This window comes from Trichomonas vaginalis, chromosome IV (assembly GCF_026262505.1).
Source record: "Trichomonas vaginalis G3 chromosome IV, whole genome shotgun sequence".
Classification (NCBI taxonomy): domain Eukaryota; phylum Parabasalia; order Trichomonadida; family Trichomonadidae; genus Trichomonas; species Trichomonas vaginalis.
Genome location: NC_067206.1, coordinates 16869576 through 16893738, shown reverse-complemented (window position 1 = coordinate 16893738; position 24163 = coordinate 16869576). Strand labels below are relative to the sequence as shown.

Below are 24163 nucleotides of genomic sequence, written 5' to 3'. Positions count from 1 at the left end.
GCTAATATTTGTTGGTCAAAAACACAAGATACTGTGAAGCCATACCATTATGGTCCAAAAATATTTTAGATGTGAAAACTGCTTTGACAATATTCGTTGACAAATACCATCCAACAAAACTGACATCTGACTGTGAAAGTTCTTTCAAATCAGACGATATTAAAAACTATCTGCGTTCAAAAAATGTAAACCAATATTTCATTGTCGACCAAAACCATTCTGCTCTTGGTGTCATTGACAGTTGTATAAAAATCTTAAGAGACTTAAACCAACCACAAGGCGGCGAGGTAGATGAAATGTCATATGACGACAAGTATAGACATTTCTCCATGGCAAAGATGAGACAAGTTTTAAATATTTACAATAGCCGTAAACAAAAAGGTTTGGGAAACCACTCCCTGAAGAAATGAAAAACAACCCTGACTTAGAGAAAGACTATATATTTAATAATTTAGTCAAAAGAGACAAACAAGAAAGAATGCCAGGCTTCAAACTTCAGAAAGGTGACAAAGTAAAAATAGAAATACCTAAACGCGACCCATATGAAAATACTATTGACTATGACAACAATGGGAACTCGACAGGTACTCGCATTCGTCTGTTCGTAAAAATAGAAGAAAGTATACAAGAGAATATTATGAAGTTTTAGGCAAACATGGCAAAATGTACAGACTGCAAGCAGAAGATAAAACTACTATTGTCAGACCTCGTTTCAAACGTTAAGGTTCAAGGTGGTATACTTTCAAAGACAGTTCCTAACAAATATAAGACAACTCCTGACGAATATGCTAAAGAAGTTGAAAATGACGACTAAGCATTTCTATACCATGCGTAAACTGTCATGTAAGGTGGCATGTAGTCTTTACTTTGTCCCGTTGTTTGCGTATACCCTGAAACGAAATGTGTATGGTCTCCTCCTACCTCAGTGTTATCCAAGTAACAATTTATAGCAAACTGAACGTTGTCTTTAACATCATATCCTTTACCTTTTGTCATTCCTGTCCAATCCCAATATTTATGCCTATGCCCACCTTCTCGAGATGTAGTTAAACTTACGTAGTGACTGTGCGCAGGTAAGTTTTCACCTGAAATCGTTTTACTTCCACCTGTTTCCTTTGAAGAGTTTGCACAATACAAAAACCTGTCGACTATTTGAGTCCACGTACCAAAACCAAGTACTACTTCTGGTCTGGTAGAGTTCATTGACGTATAAATAGAACCAACCGGGTAAATGGTTTGAAGTATTTCTGTCTTTAACGTTTGAAGCTCTGTTTTGTCAGCTTTCTTATCATATAAATCTTGAGCAGTGAATTTAACTTTGTTTTCATCCTCCATGACATAGACATTTCTACATTTAATGTCTTTCATCGTTGTTATGTCATCCTCCGATGTTAAACCTTGTGGAAAGTTAGGAGGTTTCCAATTTAATACATCCCCACTAGTTCCATCAGGTTCTTCAACCGTTCCTGCAATATTTTCTATACCAACAGTTGCGAAGAAATCGTGTGTATGTCCAACGTCACTTTTCTTGTTTAAGGTTTCTTGTAAGTTTGTAATATTTGCAATGGTATGTGTATGAGTCTTTTTAGAATATTCTTTGTCAGCTCTTGTCACTTCACTTGACATTTTATTGTCAACATATGTTTTATCTGCCTTGTCATCTAACTTTTCTGGTAGTTCATCTACGTCATAGATGTTATGTGTATGATGTTTTTGTGGGTATGTTCTATCTGTCCATGCGAGAATATAGTCTCTTGTTGCATCTACATACTCTTTGTCAGCTTTCTTTTCAACATCTGCTTTCAAAAGAAGTTCATCTATAGGTTTCTCGTTTAAAGTTCCTTTTGTTGGATTTATACAAACAGTATGGTTCTTACTGTCTTGAAATAGAAACTCGTCTGTCAATGGGTTTAATGTCAGTTTTAAGTTTCCTTCTTTCAATGACTCAGATATCTTAGAATAGTTTGAAAAGTTTGTTGTGTTCTTATTTAGAGCTTGTATAATGAGTTGTCGGTTGTGTTTTATTTCTCTCATAGACGCTGTTTCATTTGACATTTTTATTCTAGATAAAATATGCTTCCAATAGAAAAAGAAAATTCAAGAGTTGCTACAACTAAACCATTAGATGAACTTTTTACTAATGTCGGTCAAAAGTTTGAGACAGAGACCGTAAAGCATGAAGGCTATCGTTTTGACTACCCGTTAAGATGGTTAAGAGACCCATCTGTCACAAAAGCTATTGGCTTTCGTAGAATGAAGTTTGTGTCTGTAGAAGATAAAAGTTTTCCATTTATTTGTAAGGTTTCATATAGATTATATATCTGAAGGGAAACGAAAAATGTGGGAAGAAATTGAGCTAATACAAGTTGACCTTTCATCTTCTCTACAGACTGCGTTAAAAAATATAGAAGATAAAATAAATTCATGTTATGCAAAATATGCTGATGAATATGCAAATACCGAGAGCACACTTTATGTGAGAATTGTATATGACAAACAAAATTCACAAGTGTCATTTCAAATCTACGAAGACAATCCAAAGAAAGACGAACAAATATATACAGAATTCACTGCAATGTCATGGGTATTATTTGCAAAGAATGTTAAATCAGAAAGTCGAACTTCCTTTAGCAAATATTTACAGTCGATATGCAAGAGATGAACCATATTTATTTAAAGATGTTTTCGACCCAGCTGCTATTATTGTTCATGCTTCATTTTCTGGCGCCCAAAACTCTTTCTTATGCTTGGCAAATGACTTTTACGAAAAACCTACAAAGCTATATGAACCACCGAGTGGAAGTATTTCAGACTTTCAAGTATGGTTTACTACAGATGGAAGAAAAAGAATAATTCCATTATACCATGCGTTTTACTTAGAACTTAGTTTCATATACAACTACTATCGAACGGTAAAAATATAACTTTTTAATACGGTTGAGGTGTTGGATTTGGTTGCCAACTAGACTGTGGTGCAGGTTCAGGCTGTTGTATAACAGGAGCTTGTTCTTCTGGTTCGGTCTTTAGGTATAATACCAACGAACTGACCTACTCTTTTACCAATATTTTTGACTCCGTTCCAAATTCCTCTTCCTACGGTTTTTATTCCATTCCATATACCTCTTCCAACATTTCGAAAGAAGTTTCCAATACTACTGAAGAAACCCATTTTACTATATGTAAAAATCTAATGTCCGCCTAGTCTCTTACGTTTCCTGTTGAGTTCCATAGCATTCTTTAACTGGAGCTCATACATTCTGTTTTCTCCTCTGGTAGAAAACATACTCTGGGTCAACTCCTGTGTTCGCGTCATCTGCATAGAGTTGTTTATATCCCACTTCAGGGTTTGTATAAAAACTCTTTCCATCTCATATTTGCATACCATGGTGGCAAACCTAACGCAGCGTCATTTGACATGGCAGTTTGCATTTGTACATCTGTTGGCACTTGACCATAGTTTGCCATTGCAGTTTGTATTCTAACTTCATTTGGAATATTCTCTGGGTTTGGTTGTCCAGGTTGCTGTGCATTCGCTAAGTTCTGTGCGTCCATTTAATATTAGATAAAAATATCTCTTACGAGTACATATACTGGACATTTGCAGGCATTGGTTCATCTTCATATTCTCTGTACTTTTCTGCCACGTCAAATAAATAAATGACACAATGGAAAAAACCTAAAACAAGTAGTCCTATTTCAAACCACATTTAGTTACCAATAAAATTTCTTTGTTATGACACTTTCTCCAGTTTATGGGACCTCTCTCATATTCTATCTTGTCATATATAAACTCATAGTCATGTATGTCCTCTAACCATCTCATGACACTTTCCAAACCACTTTTATCGGATGTAAAGTAAAAGCATGGATGGTTATGTAAAACGTCTAAAGTTTCTAAAGAGTCTCTCAAAGTCCAGTCTACTTGGTATTGAAAATCCCATGTGTTATAGAACGGCGGGTCCACTATAAAGAAAACATTTTCCTTGTCTTTATATTTTTCATACAACTCTGTCCAATGACATCTCACAAACTCTATACCCTCAATATATTTTTCTATGTCCTCTTTGAAAACATTTGTATAGTTAAGATATAAAACTTTTGACATAAGTGTTTCAATGTCATGAACTCTTATAGCACCACTATATAATAGTCTAGCAGATATACTATCCCAGTCTATATATTCTGCTTTTTTCAAAACCTCTCTGACAATATCTTTCTTATCTAATGGTATACGTTCCATCTTACCTATAGGTATCTTTTCTTTCAACTCACTCAATATTTTGTTTGTGTCTGGTATATGTTTGAGACGGTTCATATAGTTGTCGAAGTCATTGCATATAATCTTTGAGTCAGGAAATACAGTATGGCACAGATGGGATATATAGAAACTTCCACCGAACAAATCTACAAATGTTAGACCATTCGGTAGTTTCTTAAGTTCTCTCAATAGAATATCTTTACATCTACTCTTATTTCCAAAGAAGGGTAACGGTGGTTTTGTAAAATTCATTTTATATACAATAAAAATGTTTTTTTCCTGAAAAGTGACAGAAAAGTGACAAAACATTTACGAAGAAATCTTGACAAATTCAAGAGGGTAGAAAAGAGGTTAGAAAAGAGGTTATATCTAACCTTCTACCCTAAAATATATTTTTATTGAATTCTGAGTAAAATTCTGAGTAAAATGACAGATGTTTATATGACCCTTACTTGTCCGGTTTATAGGACCTCTCTCATATTCTATCTTGTCGTAAATAAAACTCACAGTCATGTATGTCCTCAAAACTTCATTTCTCCTAAACATCTTCAGGGCTAGAAGGCACGAAGTGCCTGGAAGCCCCACTACCTTTTTTTTTTTTTTTTTTTTTTTTTTTTTTATTATTTAAAAATTTAATTATTGATCAATTATTTAAACAATTTTGCACCGATTGGGAAAATTTGCATTCTTTATTTGTAATTCATAAAGGAAAATTTTTGGATATAATAAATTTATTAAGCCCAGAGAAAAATTATAATAATGACACAAGTTCTGACAATGCAGATATAAAATTGGCTATGATATCAATTAAAGGTTCAATTAAAAAGGAAATACGAACTAAAGGCCAAAATAAAAATTTTGAAGGAAACAGTCCAGGGGAGAGTAACATATTTGCGCAAAAATTTGACACCCATTTTGTAAAGTATTTTTTCTGACAGGGAAATTCCTTCATACGTTTCAACTATTTTTAGAGTTTATATTTTATGTAGGGATTATTTTATTGATTTTATTTAGATAAAAAATAAAGTATAGAAACATATTATTTCGCTTAAGTGTCGACATATGAAGATCTCCGCCCGTCGCTACTCCACTTCTATCATATAGAAGTGGAGCAAAATTACAAATATAGTAAGAGTTCAAAGTTTTAGTCATAAATTTGCAAATTTATTAGCAAAATTAATAAAAAAATACTTTTGCCCGTCGCTACTCCACTTCTATCATATAGAAGTGGAGCAAAAATTGAATTTAACCATCACTGTCTCTAACCTATGTCTTGAACCTTTTACTGTTCTCCGTCTGTAAGGAAAATTCACTTTGAGTTCTTCTCTGATGCCGATCTTAGCTAGCTCCAACCATGGGATTGCTTGCATATTAAAAAATGATGCCGTTTTCTTTTTCCAAATTGAATAAAAGTTTGATATTATTTTGGATTTACTCAGAATCTAATTATATTTTATTTTATTAATTTTAAAAATATGAAAAAATCATTTTAGCATATTTTATTGCATTTTTCATAAATTCAAATATATATAAATTTTCAATTTTTAATACAAATATTTATTAATTTATAAGATGAAAGTAACAAATATAGTGGTTTATATGCAAAAATCCGCAAGAATTGGCAATAAAGAAAATATGGACACAATACCATAACCAAATATCAATTTTGTTCTTGATATTGAAATAGCTCAAAAATCTTTTCGAACTGCCGGAATTGTTCCTCTTTCCTCAGATAAAATTTTATCCAATAGATTTGTAGAAACTCGAGATTATGTTGATCTTGAAAGAGAAACGAGACTTTGGGCAACAAAATTAATAATTTCAAATACAACATTAATTTCTGATGAAGCAATTAAGATGAGAGTAAAAACCAGGCCCTCATGAAGAAAAAGAAAAGAGAGAGCCTGGTTTCTTTAATTCGATTGCACCAAGAATTAGACTTAAGAAAAAAATGCCCAGAAAAATGAAGATAAATTTGTGAAAAACACATAGAAAAGTGAAAAGAATGCCAAAAGTCACAGCAGAAAATCAAATAAAAATCCAAAAAATCCAGAAAAGAAAAAATGAAATTGGGGATAGAAAATTTGAAGAAAATTTTAAAATTAGTGAAAAAGAGATTAAAGGAATGCAATACAAGTCATAAGTTCAAAAATTATTATATTTAAAATATTAAATGAGATATAATTCCACTTAATTTTCATATAGTTCATCAAAATTCAATTAATCAATATTAAAGTAAAATCGATCAAACTCCTCTCAAGATTGCAACATTGTTAAACAAAGCTCTATGAAGATTGAAAATATCAAATACTATTTGAGTAATTCTCATCATATTCATCAAATATAAACATTTATTTCTTATTCAGAAATTTCCAGAAACACTATCGAATCTTTCCAATTTGAAGGATACACTTTATTAATAAACAAGGATTCAAACAATTTTACCTAATAATACAAAAATGTTCCATCAAAAAATTCAATACTTCGATAATTTACTTTCAAATAAATTAGGGGCAACTCCAATAGGGGATTTCAATTCTCCCCGATTGGAGTTTTTAAAATTAAAGCGATATTTGATTGCAAGCTTTTCATCAGGAGGACGCCGAGCGAAGCGAATGAGTCCCCCTGATGAAAAGCCTGCTTTTTTAAAATCAAAAAACTGACTTTTTCCCTTAAGGGTAGAGAATTTAAGTAGCTTTCATATAAAGTGTGATCTAGCTGAAGAGATTATTTCCAATCAAGAAACTAATTATATGATAAGATACTACTATCAAAGGAGTATCTATTTGTATATACTCACATAGTAATCTATCAAGAATTCCAAATATAGGTCGTTCAGTAATTGCTTAGCATCTCCATACCTGAATATGATATTTCTGTTCTAATTCCATGTTTATAAACTTTATTAATAGTAGCTAAATAATGTTTATATAATTCTTATTTAAAATTGTTATTGGAGAAGAAATAATTAAATAAACTTCCCAAAGATAGAAATTCTAATTTTATGTTTCAAAAATTTTAGATGATAAGCATTATGATTTTTTACTTCATTGTTAACAAAGTTTTCAGGAGGCAAAATATGAACACAACAAAATAGGAAAAATGAACTAATATTTGAGACTTGATGTTAAAAATACAATAGGCTACAATCATTACAAATTATTAATATGAAATCAGAATAGAAATATCTTAATTGTGTATTGAGATGCTAAGCAATTACTGAACGACCTATAAATTATCGAAATGCATTCAATAAGTCCTTTAATTTCCTTTTTATCGAAAGTCTATCTTATTCAAGGCATGAATATGTTTCAGAATTATCAACTCGAGAATAAATGCAATAGAAGATTCTACCAGAAGTTCATTTTGCAACTTCAGCAGGTTATTTGAATTCAGAAAAAAATTCATATTTTATATCATCGAGTAATTGCCAATTTCCTTTGGGAAGCTTTGTAAAGATACAGAAATGGCCAACTTTTGCATCTTCATTTTAAAAAGAGGATTTACGATGATTGAAATAATTTTATATCTAAAGTCCATATTTTCTTTAAATCTTAGAGGAACAAGATAATGATTGGTTTGATTGCATTGATATCCAAATCGAATATTTTTCTAAATCCCCGTTAATGAGTACTAGGAGATGCCCAGCTATTAATTTAGCCTTTTCAATATCATAAAGCTCTAAATCTTCAAGGATTTCTGTGTCAGTTATTGTTCTTACTGTTTCTTTTAAAAGCGGAGTTACAATTGATGTCACTTCTGGACAAAAAGTATAGAGCTGGACAATTACAATCAAAAAGCAATAGGATTTTCTGTTTTGAATTCCTGGAATGAAGTTTTCTTTCACATTGATTTTACTTATATTAGGCTTTGTCTGTTCAACTTTTCTACTGTAATTCAAAATACCTTTATTCTTTGGACAAAGCATCTTGCAATATATCCAATAATCCAGCTTTTATCTTTTTCAAGATATCTGCTTTTCATGGCAATAAAGTATTCGTTGAAAGTTGTGTGGCGGCCTCTTCTTATAAAATCAAATAACACTGTTGTTTCATCTATCATTTTACTTATCAAATCTTTGTCTTTAGAAGTTGAATATTCTTCTTTTAGACCCTGCCATTTGGCTTTTTTCTCACTGATAATCAATCAAGGATATTTCATAATTTCTCGAAATCGTTCTTCGAGAAAATCAAACTTGTCATTTGTAAATTTATGCAAAATAGTATGGTTAACATCTTTCAAAATTAAACACTGGGCGCCTGATTTTGCAACGACCTTACCTGCCTTTGCATTATTATCCGAAACAAATGCTGTAATTGAGTGAAATTTTTCGATTTTTGTTAAATCAGTTAACGCTTCTACTTCCATTAAAGTTGATGGAAAATCTTTTCGTTTGAAAATGACTGTTTTAAAACGGGGGATTTGATCTGCTTTAATCACAATTCGGAATAAACTTATATACCTTCGGAATTGATTTATCAATGTTCCAATTGCACTATTGGCATGACGTTTTCCGGAATACGCCCCGTCATATGCAGCTATTACTTCCTCATCTTCTTTATATATATTATCGAGCTCTGCGATCAGAGCGAGGACAAACTCCTATAACTCTGGCAGTATTTCCAACTGCCGTTCAAATAATGTAAACTGTGACGGAACGTAATTGTTATCAAATGACATAATATTTACGTATTTTTCAAAGCCTATAGCATTAAAATAACAATTCATAATATGAAGATCCAAAATTTCATTTGGAATTTTAACGCCTGGACGTTTTGTTAGCATATTTGCCAGCGGAATACTCTGATTAACCTGAGTTCTGTCGGAAAAAGCAAAAGTAAATTTTGAAATTTATTAATATTCTTACTTTGAAATTTATTAGTATTTATGTTTTGTAGTTTGTTCGGTTCTAAATTTTCTGATAAAGGTTTAATTTCAGGAGTTTTGTTTAAAAAAATTTCAATATTTGTAAAAAAATTATGTGAATCATTAGCATTTTCTTTTGATTGAAATAACAATTTTTACATTGTGATAGTTGATCCACCCACTTATGAATTTGCATATGACATTATGTTTTCTTGCGAAAAATCATTGGAAAAAGTAACAGCTGTTTTGCCAATCCCATCAGAATCAACTGTTTGACGTCATTATGATGAAAGAGCGTCAATAATCAAAAAGGCACTTACATCGTGCCGAGGTCTTTCAAGTATTATTAATACCTTAGGTTATCCAACAAATAAATCATTTGAAACAGAAAATCGTATTTTCACAGATCAAGTTTATGGAACAATTGCTATAGATGCAGGCCAAGTTGATCAATGGTCAGGATGCAAACCTGATATAGAGTGCAATTATATTTTCACATTATATTTCATGCCACTAAATGCTGATCTTCCCAGGTCAATTCTTGGACATTTCCATTTCGTCATGGAAAGTGCAAATATGAAGTTTTTCCAAAAATAAAAAATTTTGCCAAAGAAGCAAAAAAGCATTTCCAAATCCATTATATTGTTACTGATGGTGATGACGGCTATCACAAAAAGCAGAAAAAATTCTTTGATACATTTCAAGATTCTTTACCTGATATCGATGAATGCTATAAAAGATGTTTGAAATTTACATGCGATGGAGAAACTGCTTACATTATTGATCCAAATCACCATAGAAAGAACAGTAGATCAACTTTTGAGATCTAATCAGAGCATTTATGTGTTTCTTTTAATGATCCAAATTGTGTCATAGGCGTTGATATTTTGTTACAGTTTATTGATTTAGGCGATGCTCTTTTAGTTAGAGGAGATAACAATTCTATGCAAGACGAATATCTATTGGCAATTTATTCTATCCACACGCTTCTGACATGCCTCCTTCATATGTATTTTCCACTGGCAATTTATATTGCATCTGTTGCCTTCTAGTTTGAGGCAATGAGGAATCCAGTTCTTGATATTCGATCAAGTATACAATTGCTTCGAATGGCGTTCCGTATTAATGTTCAATTTTATCTTGCAATTGTAAATAATCAAATGTCAGATGGTGTTAATCAAATCGATCAAAGACGTGAACCTTCATCTAATTACTTCTTTGCACCAAAAGATGGATTAGAAAAAGTGATTGCCACAATTCTTGCTATGTATACAGAATTATCAAATAATTCTCATCTTAATTTTATGAGAATGGCTTCTTAACATAATATTAATCTTTTGGCAATATTGTAATTATAGTTCTGAATCTTCAGAAACTGGTTCAGGAACAGAATCTACTAATTTTTTTAATTTTAATTTTAATTTTGTAATAAACAGAAATTCATCAAAGGTGACAGCTCTCAATTTTTTGACATTTGTAAATTCTAAATTGAATGAGAAAAATGAAATAATACTAAGCATAATACAATATTCTAGATTTAATTATAATTAGGAAAAAGTTAGTTTTGAGAGTACTTTTCATAGGCATATAGAATGAAATCTTCTGAAAAATAATATCACATAAACTCATATTATTTTCTAATATATAACTATTTTATATAAAAATCAAATTCAATGATCTTAAAGCGAAGGATAAACCTCAAAAATTACGAATATAATAAGTGGGAATATAATGCTTATCTATCATAAAACCATACGAAATATCAATTTTTGCTTTACGCCTAATTTTTGACGACAAATTAGCAAAAAATGTTAAATGTTAACACTCAGTCCATTTGAATATGAAAAATAAAATTGACTTTGATTAAATGTTTTTATTTATCATGCAATTCTTCTTGCGACCAAAGATTTGAATAAAATTTCAAAAAATAAGATAGCTTAAAAAATAATATACGGTAGTGTTTACTAATAGATGAATATATATAAATTCTATTAAAATGGATTTGATCCAAAAAAATATATAAAATTTGAATAAATAAAATCGTTTTCAATTACTTCTTCATTTAAATTATAACAATTATTTTTGGTTTTATATTTTTTGGATCAAATCCATTTTAATAGAATTTATATACTATTCATCTATTAGTAAACACTACCTATATTATTTTTTAAGCTATCTTATTTTTTGAAATTTTATTCAAATCTTTGGTCGCAAGAAGAATTGCATGATAAATAAAAACATTTAATCAAAGTCAATTTTATTTTTCATATTCAAATGGACTGAGTGTTAACATTTAACATTTTTTGCTAATTGTCGTCAAAAATTAGGCGTCAAGCAAAAATTGATATTTCGTATTTTATGATAGATAAGCATTATATTCCCACTTATTATATTCGTAATTTTTGAGGTTTATCCTTCGCTTTTAAGATCATTGAATTTGATTTTTATATAAAATAGTTATATATTAGAAAATAATATGAGTTTATGTGATATTATTTTTCAGAAGATTTTGTGTTCTTCTTCAAAATTTTACTTTTTTATTAAAAAGAATCTTTACAAAATATACATTTACTTTAATTAATATTTAAAAACGTGCTCTATCAACAGTTCCAAAAATTCAATATTTTAGCTTTTCTGAGGTGTCACTTTTGATGAATTTCTGTTTACAACAATTTTAATTTTTCTGTTTCTTCTATTTTTGATTTTGTATGTCTTTAGTATGCGATTTATAATTTTATAATTTTGAAACATTTCATGTGTACATACAAAAAAAAATTAAAAATAATAATGTCAGACTCGAACCCGAGCTTTTTTCCGATATCAAAAATCCTTCTTTTTGTTCCAGAAAAGAAGCTATAAGATCATATTTTGAACCCGACAAATTTCGAAACGTTATACAATAGATTTTTGGATCTAAGGTGGGAATGAATCTTCTATTTACCTACATGGCGCATGTGTATTATAAATTCAATATTGGTCACCAAATCCAAAAAATTAGGTCGAGGCACATCTCATTTCCAAACAAAAAAATTCCCAACAATAATATTGGAAAAGGTTAATAAAATGACACATCTATAAGATATTTAAAAACAAAGTCATATAATAATATGTATGAGCATACAAACAAGTAACAAAAAAAGGAATAAAAACATTTAATTCATTTTCTAGTTCAAACAGTGTGATATGTATTCCTGTAATAATGTAACGAGGCTGTTGTACATCTCTTTAACATTTTCGCTAAGTTCTCTTGGTTTTGGTGAATAATCTCGATCATCGTCATATTTTGGTGATTTCTTTCTATCACTTCGTCTGTCACTGGAATACCTCTCGTCTCTTCTTTCTCCTCTGCTATTATTTCTATAGTTACGACGATCATCACTTCTTCGGCCATCTCTTGAGCCACTGCGATCATAATCTCTTCTGTCATCACGTTTGTTGAATTTTCGATCATCTCTTCTCTCGTTTTCGTCATCATCTTCGTAGTCGCGATTATAACGTGAATTCTTGCTAGATCCTTCGAAAGTAACGGTAATCTTTTCACCATTGATCTCTTTTTCATTCATTCTTTTAACAGCCAAAGCTGCATCCTCAGCCTCTTCAAATGTGACATAAAATACGCATTCTTGATTTTCATCTTTAACTTTATCAACATCTCTGACATCGCCACAATCTTCAAACTCCTGTTTGACCATAAACTGCGTTGTGGAAAAGCTTAATCCCTTAACTTTGATTTTTCGCTCCGACATTGACACTTTTTTATGAATTATTCGAGGATGTTTCGTATGTAATTTTTGGTTTTATATTCAATAATTTTGGTGGTTTGTTTCTCTGGAGCGAAGTGTGGCCCACAAAAATTAATATCTTGAAATAGGTTGCAAATTATTTTGATTTTAGCACATAGTTTAACAAGAAAATACGTGTTATTTTGAATAAACATCATATATGTTTAACTATTATGATCGAAAGATTGTAAAGTTCAAAATACGTTATATGACGCGGAAGGATCCTTTTCCAACCCGTCCTCCAAGCCAATACCAGAAAGAAGAGTTCTACTGGAGAGGTGGTAACCCATTGAATGAACAAGAGTATCTTGTTGACGAATTTAGGGTTGCATTAGAACAATATAATCGATCTCTCGAGAATTATAACCAAGTAAAACAACAATTAGATAAAGAAACAAAAATACTAAACGATAGAGAAGGATACACAGATGCTTTGGCGCAATTTTTGGATGGAAATCCAGATGACCTTAAAAAAGAGAACGAATTGAAGCAAAAACTTCAAGGACTAGAAGCAGACATTCAATCTCTCAACGAAGAATTACAAGAGTTACAACTTGCTCAGAATACAGCCTTTGCAGGTTCACTTCAATCAGAAATAGCGTACTTAATGATTGAAATCAAGCGAACAGGCAAAACAGCTGAGAATGCATCTCAGAAGAACGACGATGTTATCAAACAGCTCGCAGTCATGTCAGTTTCTCCTCAATATCAAGAAATTCGCATTAAAGAAAACAATCTCAAATATTTACAGCAAAAGAACAAAGAACTCAAAGCAGTTCTCGATGATCTCAATTCCCGAATGGTACATGAGAAATCCGAACCACCAATCAGATCAAACGACGAAATTTCACAGCAGAGATCTTTAATGGTCGATCAAATGGACGACAAGATCAATATAAAGAACCTACGACTCAAAGAAAAGCTTCATCCGATGAAACATCAAAACTACGTCGATCATTTATTTTCAATTGTTAAAGAACTCAACGATCACATGAAAGAGCTCAACATGGAGGAAGAAGACATGGTAGATATTGATGATCTCCAGTCCAAGATATATCCAGAGATGACAGAAGAAGAGGAAGAGAAAGAAAGGCAAGAATACGAAGAAAAATTCTTATTGATCAAATCCAGGAGAGAAAACAGACGCAGATCAATAAATGCGGAGTTCCAAAGAGACAAACAACTCAAGGAACGTGCAGCGCAAGACAACAAGAAGCGCCAGGATGAAGAAAGAAGGCAAGACGCAGAAAGAACTCGTCTTAAATCAGAACAGCAAAGAAGAGATCTTTTGCAGAAATATCAGAATAAAAACGAAGAAAGTTCTTCACCAAAACAACAAAAGAAAGAAGAAAAACCTGTTGTTGTTCGTCCGAAAACTTCAAAGTCAAATTCAAGAAACAAAAATGCTCAGAAAAAGTCACAAGTTAACCTTAAACCAGAAAAAGATGACATTCCACGTCGTCAACAAGAGAAACAGCTAGAATCTCCTAAAGCCAAAGAAGAACAACCTAAATCCCTTAATCTTTCTTCCGTCATCAAAGATAAGCTCGATGATGATCACAAAGAAGATGAAAAATCATTCGAAGATTCATTTGAAGAAAATAAGAAGAAAGATGAAGATTCCTTCGAAAAAGAAGAGAATTCTTTTGAGAAAGAAGACTCTTTCGAAAAAGAAGAAAAGAAGGAAGAAGACTCTTTCGAGAAAGAAGATAATAAAGATGACTCTTTCGAGAAAGAAGAAAATAAGGAAGATTCCTTTGAAAAAGAAGAAAATAAAGAGGATTCATTTGAAAAAGATGAAAAAAGTGACAAAGAAGATTCATTTGAAAAGGAAGAAGAAAAGAAGAAAGAAGAAGACTCGTTCGAGAAAGATGAAGATGATGATAAGAAGAAGAGTGATGATGAATTCGGTTCGGACGATGAAAACAAGAAAGAAGAAAAGAAGAAAGATGATTTCGATGATTCATTCGAAAAATCTGAACAAAAAGATTCATTTGAAAAAGATGATGATTTTGAGGATGACAAGAAAGAAGAAGAAAAGAAGAAAGAAGAGGATTCATTCGAAAAGGATGAGGATGATGATAAGAAGAAAGAAGAAGATGATTTCGATTCTGATGATGGAGAAAAGAAAGAAGAAAATAAGAAAGATGATTTCGATGATTCATTCGAAAAATCTGAACAAAAGGATTCATTCGAAAAGGATGATGATTTTGAGGACGAAAAGAAAGATGATGACAATAAGAAAGATGATGATTTCGATGATGACTTCGCCTAACAATATTTTATTTGATTTTATTTTAAACATTGTCTTGAATTTTAATTTGCAAAATTTTTTATTTTAAAATTGGCACTAAATAATGAATTTACATTTTTTCAATTATCTGATTTCTTTGGTATTGATGAAACTTTTATAACAGATGATGCTAATGATTTAACTTTTCTTTCGTTAAAGTTTCACATGCAAAAAAAAATTATATGGAAGTTTAGAAATATTCACCAACATATACTAGAAATCGATTCTATGGCTTTCATGCGCAAATTAACGATCATTGGAGTTACACTTGGATCTGATTAGCTTGAATTCAAGTAAACTAGATATATATCTCAAAATAAATTTTGTATTTGATGTGTGTAAACCTTGCTGCAAGAACTTGGCTTCTTAAGGTTTCTTTTATTCAATTGATTTTTATGTTTTTAACATAACGTCTATAATATAACGAATTCATCATGCCTCCTATCACATTGATATTATGGTAATTATTCATAGCACTTGAAAAATGGTTAAGATATAAAAAGGGAGTTGAATTAATGAATAAAAAAATTTAGGAGTAATTTATTGCTGAACCTTCTTTGAAACACGACCTGACTTGCTGACATATTCTTGAACAACTACTGGCTTCTCCTCAGCTGGCTCTGCCTTGACTGGGCGAGCTACTTCCTTTCTCTTTGGAATATTTTCTGGGGCGATTGTCTTCTTGCCCTTAGCAGAGAGCTGGTATGAGTTCTTCTTGTTGTTGAGAAGGCCATCCTTGTGAAGCTTTTCAAGGTTAGACTTTACGTTGTTCTTGATAAGACCGTGTGGAATCTTACCGTTGTAGTATTTGAGGACGTATTCTTTAATCTTTGACTCTGATGCCCACTTCTTTTCCTCTGTGACGTTTGTAAGGATAGCCTCAACGATGAATTCTCTGATAGAATCTTTCTCAATAACGGTCTTCTTTGACTTCTTCTCAGTCTTTTCAGTCTTCTTGGAAACCTTCTTTTCTTCCTTCTTCTCTGTCTTCTTGCCTGCCTTAGTCTTAGTAGACTTCTTCTCTGTCTTCTTTTCGGTCTTCTTCTCGGATTTCTTTTCTTCTTTCTTCTTGGTTTCCTTCTTTTCCTTCTTTTCGGTCTTTTCTGTCTTCTCCTTCTTGTCCTTCTTCTCCTTCTTTTCTTCCTTCTTCTTGTCGGACTTCTTCTCCTCCTTCTTTTCTTCCTTCTTCTTGTCTTCCTTCTTTTCCTCTTTCTTCTTTTCTTCCTTCTTCTTATCGGACTTCTTTTCCTTCTTCTCCTTCTTTTCATCCTTCTTCTTGTCTTCCTTCTTGTCCTTCTTCTCGGCTTTCTCCTTCTTCTCCTTCTTCTTATCAGCCTTCTTGTCTTCCTTCTTTTCATCCTTTGGGGCCTCTTCCTTTGTTTCCTTGGCCTCTACTGGCTTTGTAGTCTCTTCCTTTTGGACATCCTTGGCTTGAGCTGTTGCTTCTTCAGCACTCATGAAAAATAAATGAGTCTCAATTTTCCCGCCAAAATTTGAGAATAAAATTATATTGTTTATCCAATATAAACTAAATTTAATACATATCCAAAATGAAGTAACTTTCTCATTTCGCCACAAGTTAACGAAGTTCCATGAAAAATGACACCCTTCTTCTTCGATTGTCCTACGGTTATTGAATGCTTCCTTACTGCTCGCCATGCCGGAAATGAAAGAAATGATATGTGCAACTAAATTTGTTACACCAATTGGCAACTATCTTCCATAATACAATCTAATATTTGAGATAATTATTTCAATGAGAAAAAGAAGTCAGTAATGTTATATAATTAGCCAGGAATTGCAATGACTTATACAATAAATGGGCAGTGCTGCATATGATCTTTGGATATTTCTAATTTCTGATTTATACATTTTGAATGGAGTTTAAATAACTAAAATTTACGCAATAGATACTAAATCCATGCTAATGTAGTATGTTTCCATTCATCTATTTTCTTGTTGTTGTTGAAATAAAATCGTTAATATTTTACTATACTATAATAATAATTATATTATGAAAATATTTAAGCGATAATTATGGCATTGCGTCAACTTTGAAATGTATATTTTTCAAATATGATATCAAAATTAGGGTTGTTAAAAATATCAAAAATTAGCGTTTTGAAGACACCATGGCGTCTTATAATTTTCCCTTCCTTATTGGCGTGTAGAAATAAATGCGCCAATAGATTGAAGAAGAAGAATTGTTTTTCTCTTAATGAACTTTAATCCTTTTGATATAAGAATATTAAAAACATTAATATAATTTCGATTTCGGAAATTAAATTTCCAAATTTTTTGTCGATTTCGGAAATAACAGGATCCCGCATCCAACACGCAACAACAAAACACAAAACACACTTTTTGGTTCTTTCATCGTTTTAATCGTAATTTATGTAATACATGATTTGGATAAATTTTACAAAAATAGAACCTATATTATATTCTTTTCAAGGATTCTTGCAAATCATCAAAAATAATTGTATTTTAAAAAACAATCAAATTATCCTTTCATTATTTTAAACTTAAATTAGTTTTTATGATTGACTAAAGCAATCATATTTATTCATCATTAAAAAAATAATATTTGAGAGTTATTTCAAAAAAAAACACTTTGAATTTATTAATTTGTCTCAATTTCAGTATTATAAATTTTTATAATTTCAATATTTTGAAATACACTTTTTAATATTTCAATATTTATGATATTTCAATGTATTAAGTGGTCTCAAATTGAGCTTCTCAAATATAAGTTGGCCTATTCAAATAATAAAATTAAATAATATTTAAAATAATAAATAAAAGTGATTGAGGTCATAGCAAAACGGATGTTTCAGTCATTAATTCTTAAAAAAAAAAGGGTAAAAAAAATAAAAGGTAAAATTCAATAGTGTCTATGCTATCGTTCAATTTGAAGGTGTCTTTTGAAACCGCAAGACACATTGAATTTTTGAATAGTGTATTATGGTTTGACAGACACCAATGAAAAAAATAAAATGATATTTATTTTAAATATATAAGATCCTTATATTAAATATAAATATTTTATCGTTTTATTTTCTTGTTTTAGAAATGTTTTTTATTGAAAAATCAATAAAACTAACTCCAAAATAAAATTTTGGATTTAAAGACACTATGATGACACCCGGCAAATCTTCCAAGACACCTATCGTCCGGAAATGAAAGAAATGATATGTGCAACTAAATTTGTTACACCAATTGGCAACTATCTTCCATAATACAATCTAATATTTGAGATAATTATTTCAATGAGAAAAAGAAGTCAGTAATGTTATATAATTAGCCAGGAATTGCAATGACTTATACAATAAATGGGCAGTGCTGCATATGATCTTTGGATATTTCTAATTTCTGATTTATACATTTTGAATGGAGTTTAAATAACTAAAATTTACGCAATAGATACTAAATCCATGCTAATGTAGTATGTTTCCATTCATCTATTTTCTTGTTGTTGTTGAAATAAAATCGTTAATATTTTACTATACTATAATAATAATTATATTATGAAAATATTTAAGCGATAATTATGGCATTGCGTCAACTTTGAAATGTATATTTTTCAAATATGATATCAAAATCACAAAATATGATGTTTTTTATTAGTAAAAACGAGCCAAATTGATTACTTGACTAATTATTCAGTCCTTTGCTTTTCCGAATTCTTTTGAAATTAATTTTTTCATAACAAAAATTTAATTTGTTATTTGAAATTTTGAATTTTTGAATTTTTTTCATTACCGGGCTTAGCAATTAAGGAGAATGAGTAATGTGATTGCTTTATACAACTTATAAAGTGATGAATTTAAGGCAAAGTTTAAAGTATTATTTTAATTCACAAATATCATTCTCTTTATCGCTGATTCTAAAACGAACTATAGTATTTATTGATAAAGAATGGTCTGAATTGATAAAATACTCAAATGAAAAGAGTAAAAATAAAGTTTTTAGGTTCAATTATAATATTCAATTTGGGATTTTTAATTAAATAAGGAAATACATTTCATGTAAGATTATAATGTTTTGTTTTACTTGTCAAAGGTTCAAAGCTTTATCATATCGGTATTATTTAATATCAAATTGCAGAGAAGTGGTCCAATTTTAAACATCAATATGAAAGGGCCCACATATTTTAAAAATGAATGAAATTGGATCATTATTTTATAAATAGAGCTAAAAAAAGATAGAAGATTTGTACGTAATCTGATATAATTTTATTATACTTGATACCTTTATTACAATTGTATTTTTTTTAGTACATTCCACCACCCATTGGAGGCATTGGTGGAGCAGCTGGCTTCTCTTCTGGTACATCAGTGATCATGCAGTCAGCGGACATCATTGAAGAAGCGACGGAAGCAGAGTTGATGAGGGAAAGTCTGACGACCTTTGTTGGATCGATGATACCCTTCTTGAACATGTCTCCGTATTCCATTTCTCTTGCATCGAAACCGAATGCCTTATCCTTCTTTGAGAGGACCTTATCAACAACGACGTCGCCAGAGAGGCCAGCGTTCTTAGCGATAGCCTTGATTGGCATCTGGATAGCGTTCTTTACGATGTCAACACCTGTTCTCTGTGGAAGAGACTCCTTCTTGATGTTGTCGAGAGCGAGGGAAGCGTTGAGGAGTGCGATACCACCACCAGCAACGATACCTTCCTCGATAGCAGCACGTGTAGCGTTGAGAGCGTCATCGATCAAGTCCTTTGTTTCATTGACTTCGACTTCTGAGGCACCACCGACATTGATGACGGCAACACCACCTGTAAGCTTTGCGAGACGTTCCTTGAGTTTGTCCTTCTCGTACTTGGACTCTGTGCTTTCGAGCTGTTTGCGGATTTCCTCTGCACGGCCCTTGATTGCGTCCTTCTGGCCAGCGCCGCCCATGACGATGCAGTCATCCTTGGAGACTGTGATCTTGGAGCATTGGCCGAGCTGTGAGAGCTGGATTGACTCGAGCTTGAGGCCGAGTTCTTCAGCGATGACTTGGCCGCCCGTGACTGTAGCGATATCTTGAAGTGTGGCCTTCTTGTTGTCACCGAATCCTGGAGCCTTGACTGCGCAAACCTTGAGACCGCCACGGATCTTGTTGACGATGAGTGTGGCGAGGGCATCACCTTCGACATCATCAGCGATGATAAGGAGTGGGCGGTTGGCATGGAGGCAGGCTTCAAGAGCTGGAGCGATTGTTGCGAAGGAGGAAATCTTCATATCTGTGATGAGGATGTATGGGTTCTCATACTCGCACTTCATGTTCTTGTTGTTTGTCATGAAGAAGGCGGAAAGGTAGCCGCGGTCGATCTTCATGCCTTCGACAACTTCGAGCTTGTGTTCGAAGGAGTTTCCGTTCTGGACGGTGATAACACCTTCCTGGCCGACAGCCTTGAAGGCCTTAGCAATGAGTTCACCGATTGTGTGGTCGCCATTAGCGGAAACTGTGGCAACTTGTTGGATTTCACTGTCAGATGAAACCTTACGTGTGAGCTTCTTGATTTCAGCAACGGCAGCATCGACAGCTGCTGTCATTCCCTTGCGAACTTCGTTTGGATCGAGACCAGATGAGAGAGCCTTGAGAGCTTCCTTATAGAGTTCACGTGTAAGGAGTGTGGCTGTTGTTGTGCCATCACCAGCGATATCGTTGGTCTTCTGGGCAACGGAAATAACGAGTTGTGCGCCCATGTTATGCCACTTGTCAGCAAATTCGATGGACTTGGCAACTGTAACACCATCCTTTGTGACTTTTGGCGGGCCGAATGGCTGCTCAATCATGACGTTGCGTCCCTTTGGACCTAATGTGGAAACAACAGCGTCAGCAAGCTTGTTAACGCCTTCAAGAAGAACTTGGCGAGCATCGGCTCCGAACTTAAGTTGCTTGGCGCGAACGAATGATCGGATGAAAGCGGAAGATGCTTGTTTGGAAAGCATTTCACTAAGTGGTCGGATATATTTGAAATTCACTAGCCAACCATATAAAAAAACAATCAAATTGAATTGAATCTAATACAATACGGTTCGATCATTCGTTATGATTATTAATAATTTAGACATCTTCGAAATTGAAGACTCTAAATTCCCAAAATTTTTTTTTTGAAATGAGAAGGCTTCCGATTTGTATTTAAGATTATCATCCCAAATATTATCAAATGATTTCGGGAATCGATCACTTTTTCCCAATTTGTTCTTGCATTGTTCAACTCACTTCAAATTACCATCAAAACATGATCTATCCAATGAGGATAGTGTAAAAATGATGACGAAATGATATTCGTTTTTGGAACCGAATTGAAAATTTCTGACAGTTTGAATCATCTAATTTGTTCACATGGAATAGAGAGTTTTTTACCTTCGAAGACTGAAGGACCATAATTTCTATATATATCGAGGCAAATATATCATGACATTGAATATGGAAATCACGTAATTAAAATCTTGATATAATTTTCGAGAATTTTACATTTTAAATCCAAAACATTACCTAATAGAACATGTACAATAAGAAAATTAATTTATCAAAACGTATATTCAATGATGATAACAAGTTAATCGTTGCTTTCGACGAGAAGACTGGACTCCTCAAGCAATACGAATAAATAATTTTTCATACGTTTCCTTTTATGCATCTAACTATAATTATCCCTTAGTTTTTCCTTACCTCCTACTAAAACTATAATTTTTGTATTCATGTTAAGAATTGAAATTTATGACATTTGAGTTAAAATACTCAAATGTAATAAATTTTAAATTTATAAAGGCTAGTAGTCTAGACTAAATATTATTTGTTTATTAGATTTTAGAAGTTTTTATATATTTTTAAGGATGAAAACACAACCTATAACAACTCTAACTTATCTATTGGAAAGAATGCGAGCTCTTCAAAAGTAAATATCGAAACTTAAGTGTATAGTACGTAATAAAGTTATCACGATAAGAATTTTTTCGTAAATAAGCAAAAAATATTTCTGAATATTTAAAAATTAAGCCTATAAGAAGCTTTAAGGATCATTTTATGCTAAATTGCAATGGCACTATTTGAGTGGAAAAACAATAGGAAATCCGGGCATATCCGAAATCTTTATGGTCATTGTTTTCTACATGTATAACATAGTATTTTTTTCTTCTAATGAATTTAAGGGATATTTCAATTGGTATATAGCAAATATGTCTTTTATAAAAAATTTTAATGTCCGACCAAGACGTTCATCCAAATGAATACAACAAACTACGAAGTATTTACAAATACTATATCGATTCATATCTTGCATTGTATCAGCTAAAAACGGAAAAAGAAGAAGAATTAAAGTCAATTTACAAAATGATCAAAACAGAATTGATTGATTCAAAGAATTACCTCCTCACAAATTCTATTAAAGACATTTTAGATATCATTCCATATAATAATCGCTATACAAAGTCATATTTATTTCTTGCCAAACTCATTTCTGATGATTACCATGTCACAGAGGTCAGAATTATTGAACCTATTTCAAACTTACTGTTTTATAAAGAATATGGAATTAAATTAGACAAATCTACCGATTTAAAAAAAGTTAATTCGAAAAAACTCGAAATTCATACAGAAAATACAATTTACAGAGCAATTATGTATAATGACTTAGAAACATTCATTACATTCACTGAAAGAGATCGATTTAATAAAAATCAAACACTTAAAAGTGATTTATACCCATCTCATTACAAAGGATATTCATTACTTGAATTATGTTGTTACCATGGAGCAGTTGATTGTTTCAAGTTTTTAAGAACAAAATTCAGCTCAGAAATAACTGAAACATGTCTAGAGTTTTCATTTTTAGGAAGAAACAAAGAGATCATTAGTGAATGTTTGAAATATCAAAAACCAAATTATAAGTGCATGGAATATGCAATTATTTCACACAACATTGATTTTGTTACATTCTTGATGAATGAATACAATATAGAGATCAATTTAGAATATTGTGGAAATTACAATAATATTGAATCTTTTTTAGTTTATTTCGATCAAACTAATGATATACAAAAATATTTCATTTATTCAGTGATTTTAAATATTACATCCTTTTTGGAATACTTCCTTTCATTTGGTTTGAATATCAATGAAAAAGATGAATATGGAAAAACCGCACTTCATATTGCAGCAATGAATAATAAAAAAGAAACTGCTAAAGTTCTTATTTCACTTGGTGCGAATGTCAATGAAAAAACTAAAAATGGACAAACGGCACTTCATATTGCAGCAATGAATAATAAAAAAGAAACTGCTAAAGTTCTTATTTCACTTGGTGCGAATGTCAATGAAAAAACTAAAAATGGACAAACGGCACTTCATATTGCAGCAATGAATAATAAAAAAGAAACTGCTAAAGTTCTTATTTCACTTGGTGCGAATGTCAATGAAAAAACTAAAAATGGACAAACGGCACTTCATATTGCAGCAATGAATAATAAAAAAGAAACTGCTGAAGTTCTTATTTCACTTGGTGCGAATGTCAATGAAAAAACTAAAAATGGACAAACGGCACTTCATATTGCAGCAATGAATAATAAAAAAGAAACTGCTAAAGTTCTTATTTCACTTGGTGCGAATGTCAATGAAAAAACTAAAAATGGACAAACGGCACTTCATATTGCAGCAATGAATAATAAAAAAGAAACTGCTAAAGTTCTTATTTCACTTGGTGCGAATGTCAATGAAAAAAATAAAGATGGACAAACAGCACTTCATATTGCAGCATTGATAAATAGTAAAAAAAACTGCTGAAGTTCTTATTTCACATGGCGCGAATGTCAATGAAAAAACTGAATATGGAGCAACCGCACTTCATTATGCAGCAGAATATAATAATAAAGAAACTGTTGAAGTTCTTATTTTACATGGTGCAAATGTCAATGAAAAAACTGAATATGGACAAACCGCACTTCATATTGCAGCAAGGTATAAT

General features: G+C 31.7%; 7 protein-coding genes across 7 annotated transcripts, besides 6 other annotated features; 3 read left to right on the top strand and 4 right to left on the bottom strand.

Moving 5' to 3' along the window:
• Positions 1 to 4877: part of a mobile genetic element that runs on past the window's edge.
• Positions 3692 to 4510, bottom strand: TVAGG3_0108970 (phage tail repeat-like family; the record flags this gene model as incomplete). Its single annotated transcript, XM_051223077.1, has 1 exon — positions 3692 to 4510. The coding sequence occupies one exon, from the start codon at positions 4508 to 4510 to the stop codon at positions 3692 to 3694; it is 819 nt and encodes a 272-aa protein (XP_051108063.1).
• Positions 4782 to 4877: a terminal%2Cinverted (terminal inverted repeat of Maverick-3 transposon ID:TVAGG3_0108960).
• A 5308-nt stretch (positions 4878 to 10185) lies between these two features.
• TVAGG3_0108950 (uncharacterized protein) lies at positions 10186 to 10446 on the top strand (the record flags this gene model as incomplete). Its single annotated transcript, XM_001316250.1, has 1 exon — positions 10186 to 10446. One exon carries the CDS (start codon positions 10186 to 10188, stop codon positions 10444 to 10446), a length of 261 nt encoding a protein of 86 aa, XP_001316285.1.
• A 104-nt stretch (positions 10447 to 10550) lies between these two features.
• Positions 10551 to 10587: a mobile genetic element.
• Positions 10551 to 10587: a terminal%2Cinverted (terminal inverted repeat of Banshee-A3 transposon ID:TVAGG3_0108940).
• Positions 10588 to 11757: 1170 nt separating this feature from the next.
• Positions 11758 to 11795: a mobile genetic element.
• Positions 11758 to 11795: a terminal%2Cinverted (terminal inverted repeat of Banshee-A3 transposon ID:TVAGG3_0108930).
• Positions 11796 to 12288: 493 nt separating this feature from the next.
• On the bottom strand, positions 12289 to 12870 carry TVAGG3_0108920 (RNA-binding domain, RBD family-containing protein; the record flags this gene model as incomplete). Its single annotated transcript, XM_001316249.1, has 1 exon — positions 12289 to 12870. The coding sequence occupies one exon, from the start codon at positions 12868 to 12870 to the stop codon at positions 12289 to 12291; it is 582 nt and encodes a 193-aa protein (XP_001316284.1).
• Positions 12871 to 13114: 244 nt separating this feature from the next.
• On the top strand, positions 13115 to 15181 carry TVAGG3_0108910 (uncharacterized protein; the record flags this gene model as incomplete). Its single annotated transcript, XM_001316248.1, has 1 exon — positions 13115 to 15181. The coding sequence occupies one exon, from the start codon at positions 13115 to 13117 to the stop codon at positions 15179 to 15181; it is 2067 nt and encodes a 688-aa protein (XP_001316283.1).
• Positions 15182 to 15723: 542 nt separating this feature from the next.
• TVAGG3_0108900 (uncharacterized protein) lies at positions 15724 to 16657 on the bottom strand (the record flags this gene model as incomplete). Its single annotated transcript, XM_001316247.2, has 1 exon — positions 15740 to 16657. The coding sequence occupies one exon, from the start codon at positions 16655 to 16657 to the stop codon at positions 15740 to 15742; it is 918 nt and encodes a 305-aa protein (XP_001316282.1).
• A 2588-nt stretch (positions 16658 to 19245) lies between these two features.
• TVAGG3_0108890 (mitochondrial 60 kDa heat shock protein family) lies at positions 19246 to 21286 on the bottom strand (the record flags this gene model as incomplete). Its single annotated transcript, XM_001316246.2, has 1 exon — positions 19473 to 21146. One exon carries the CDS (start codon positions 21144 to 21146, stop codon positions 19473 to 19475), a length of 1674 nt encoding a protein of 557 aa, XP_001316281.1.
• Positions 21287 to 22401: 1115 nt separating this feature from the next.
• On the top strand, positions 22402 to 23982 carry TVAGG3_0108880 (ankyrin repeat and SOCS box-containing protein 4 family; the record flags this gene model as incomplete). The annotated part of the gene is made up of 1 exon (XM_001316245.1): positions 22402 to 23982. One exon carries the CDS (start codon positions 22402 to 22404, stop codon positions 23980 to 23982), a length of 1581 nt encoding a protein of 526 aa, XP_001316280.1.
• Between the last annotated feature and the right edge of the window lie 181 nt (positions 23983 to 24163).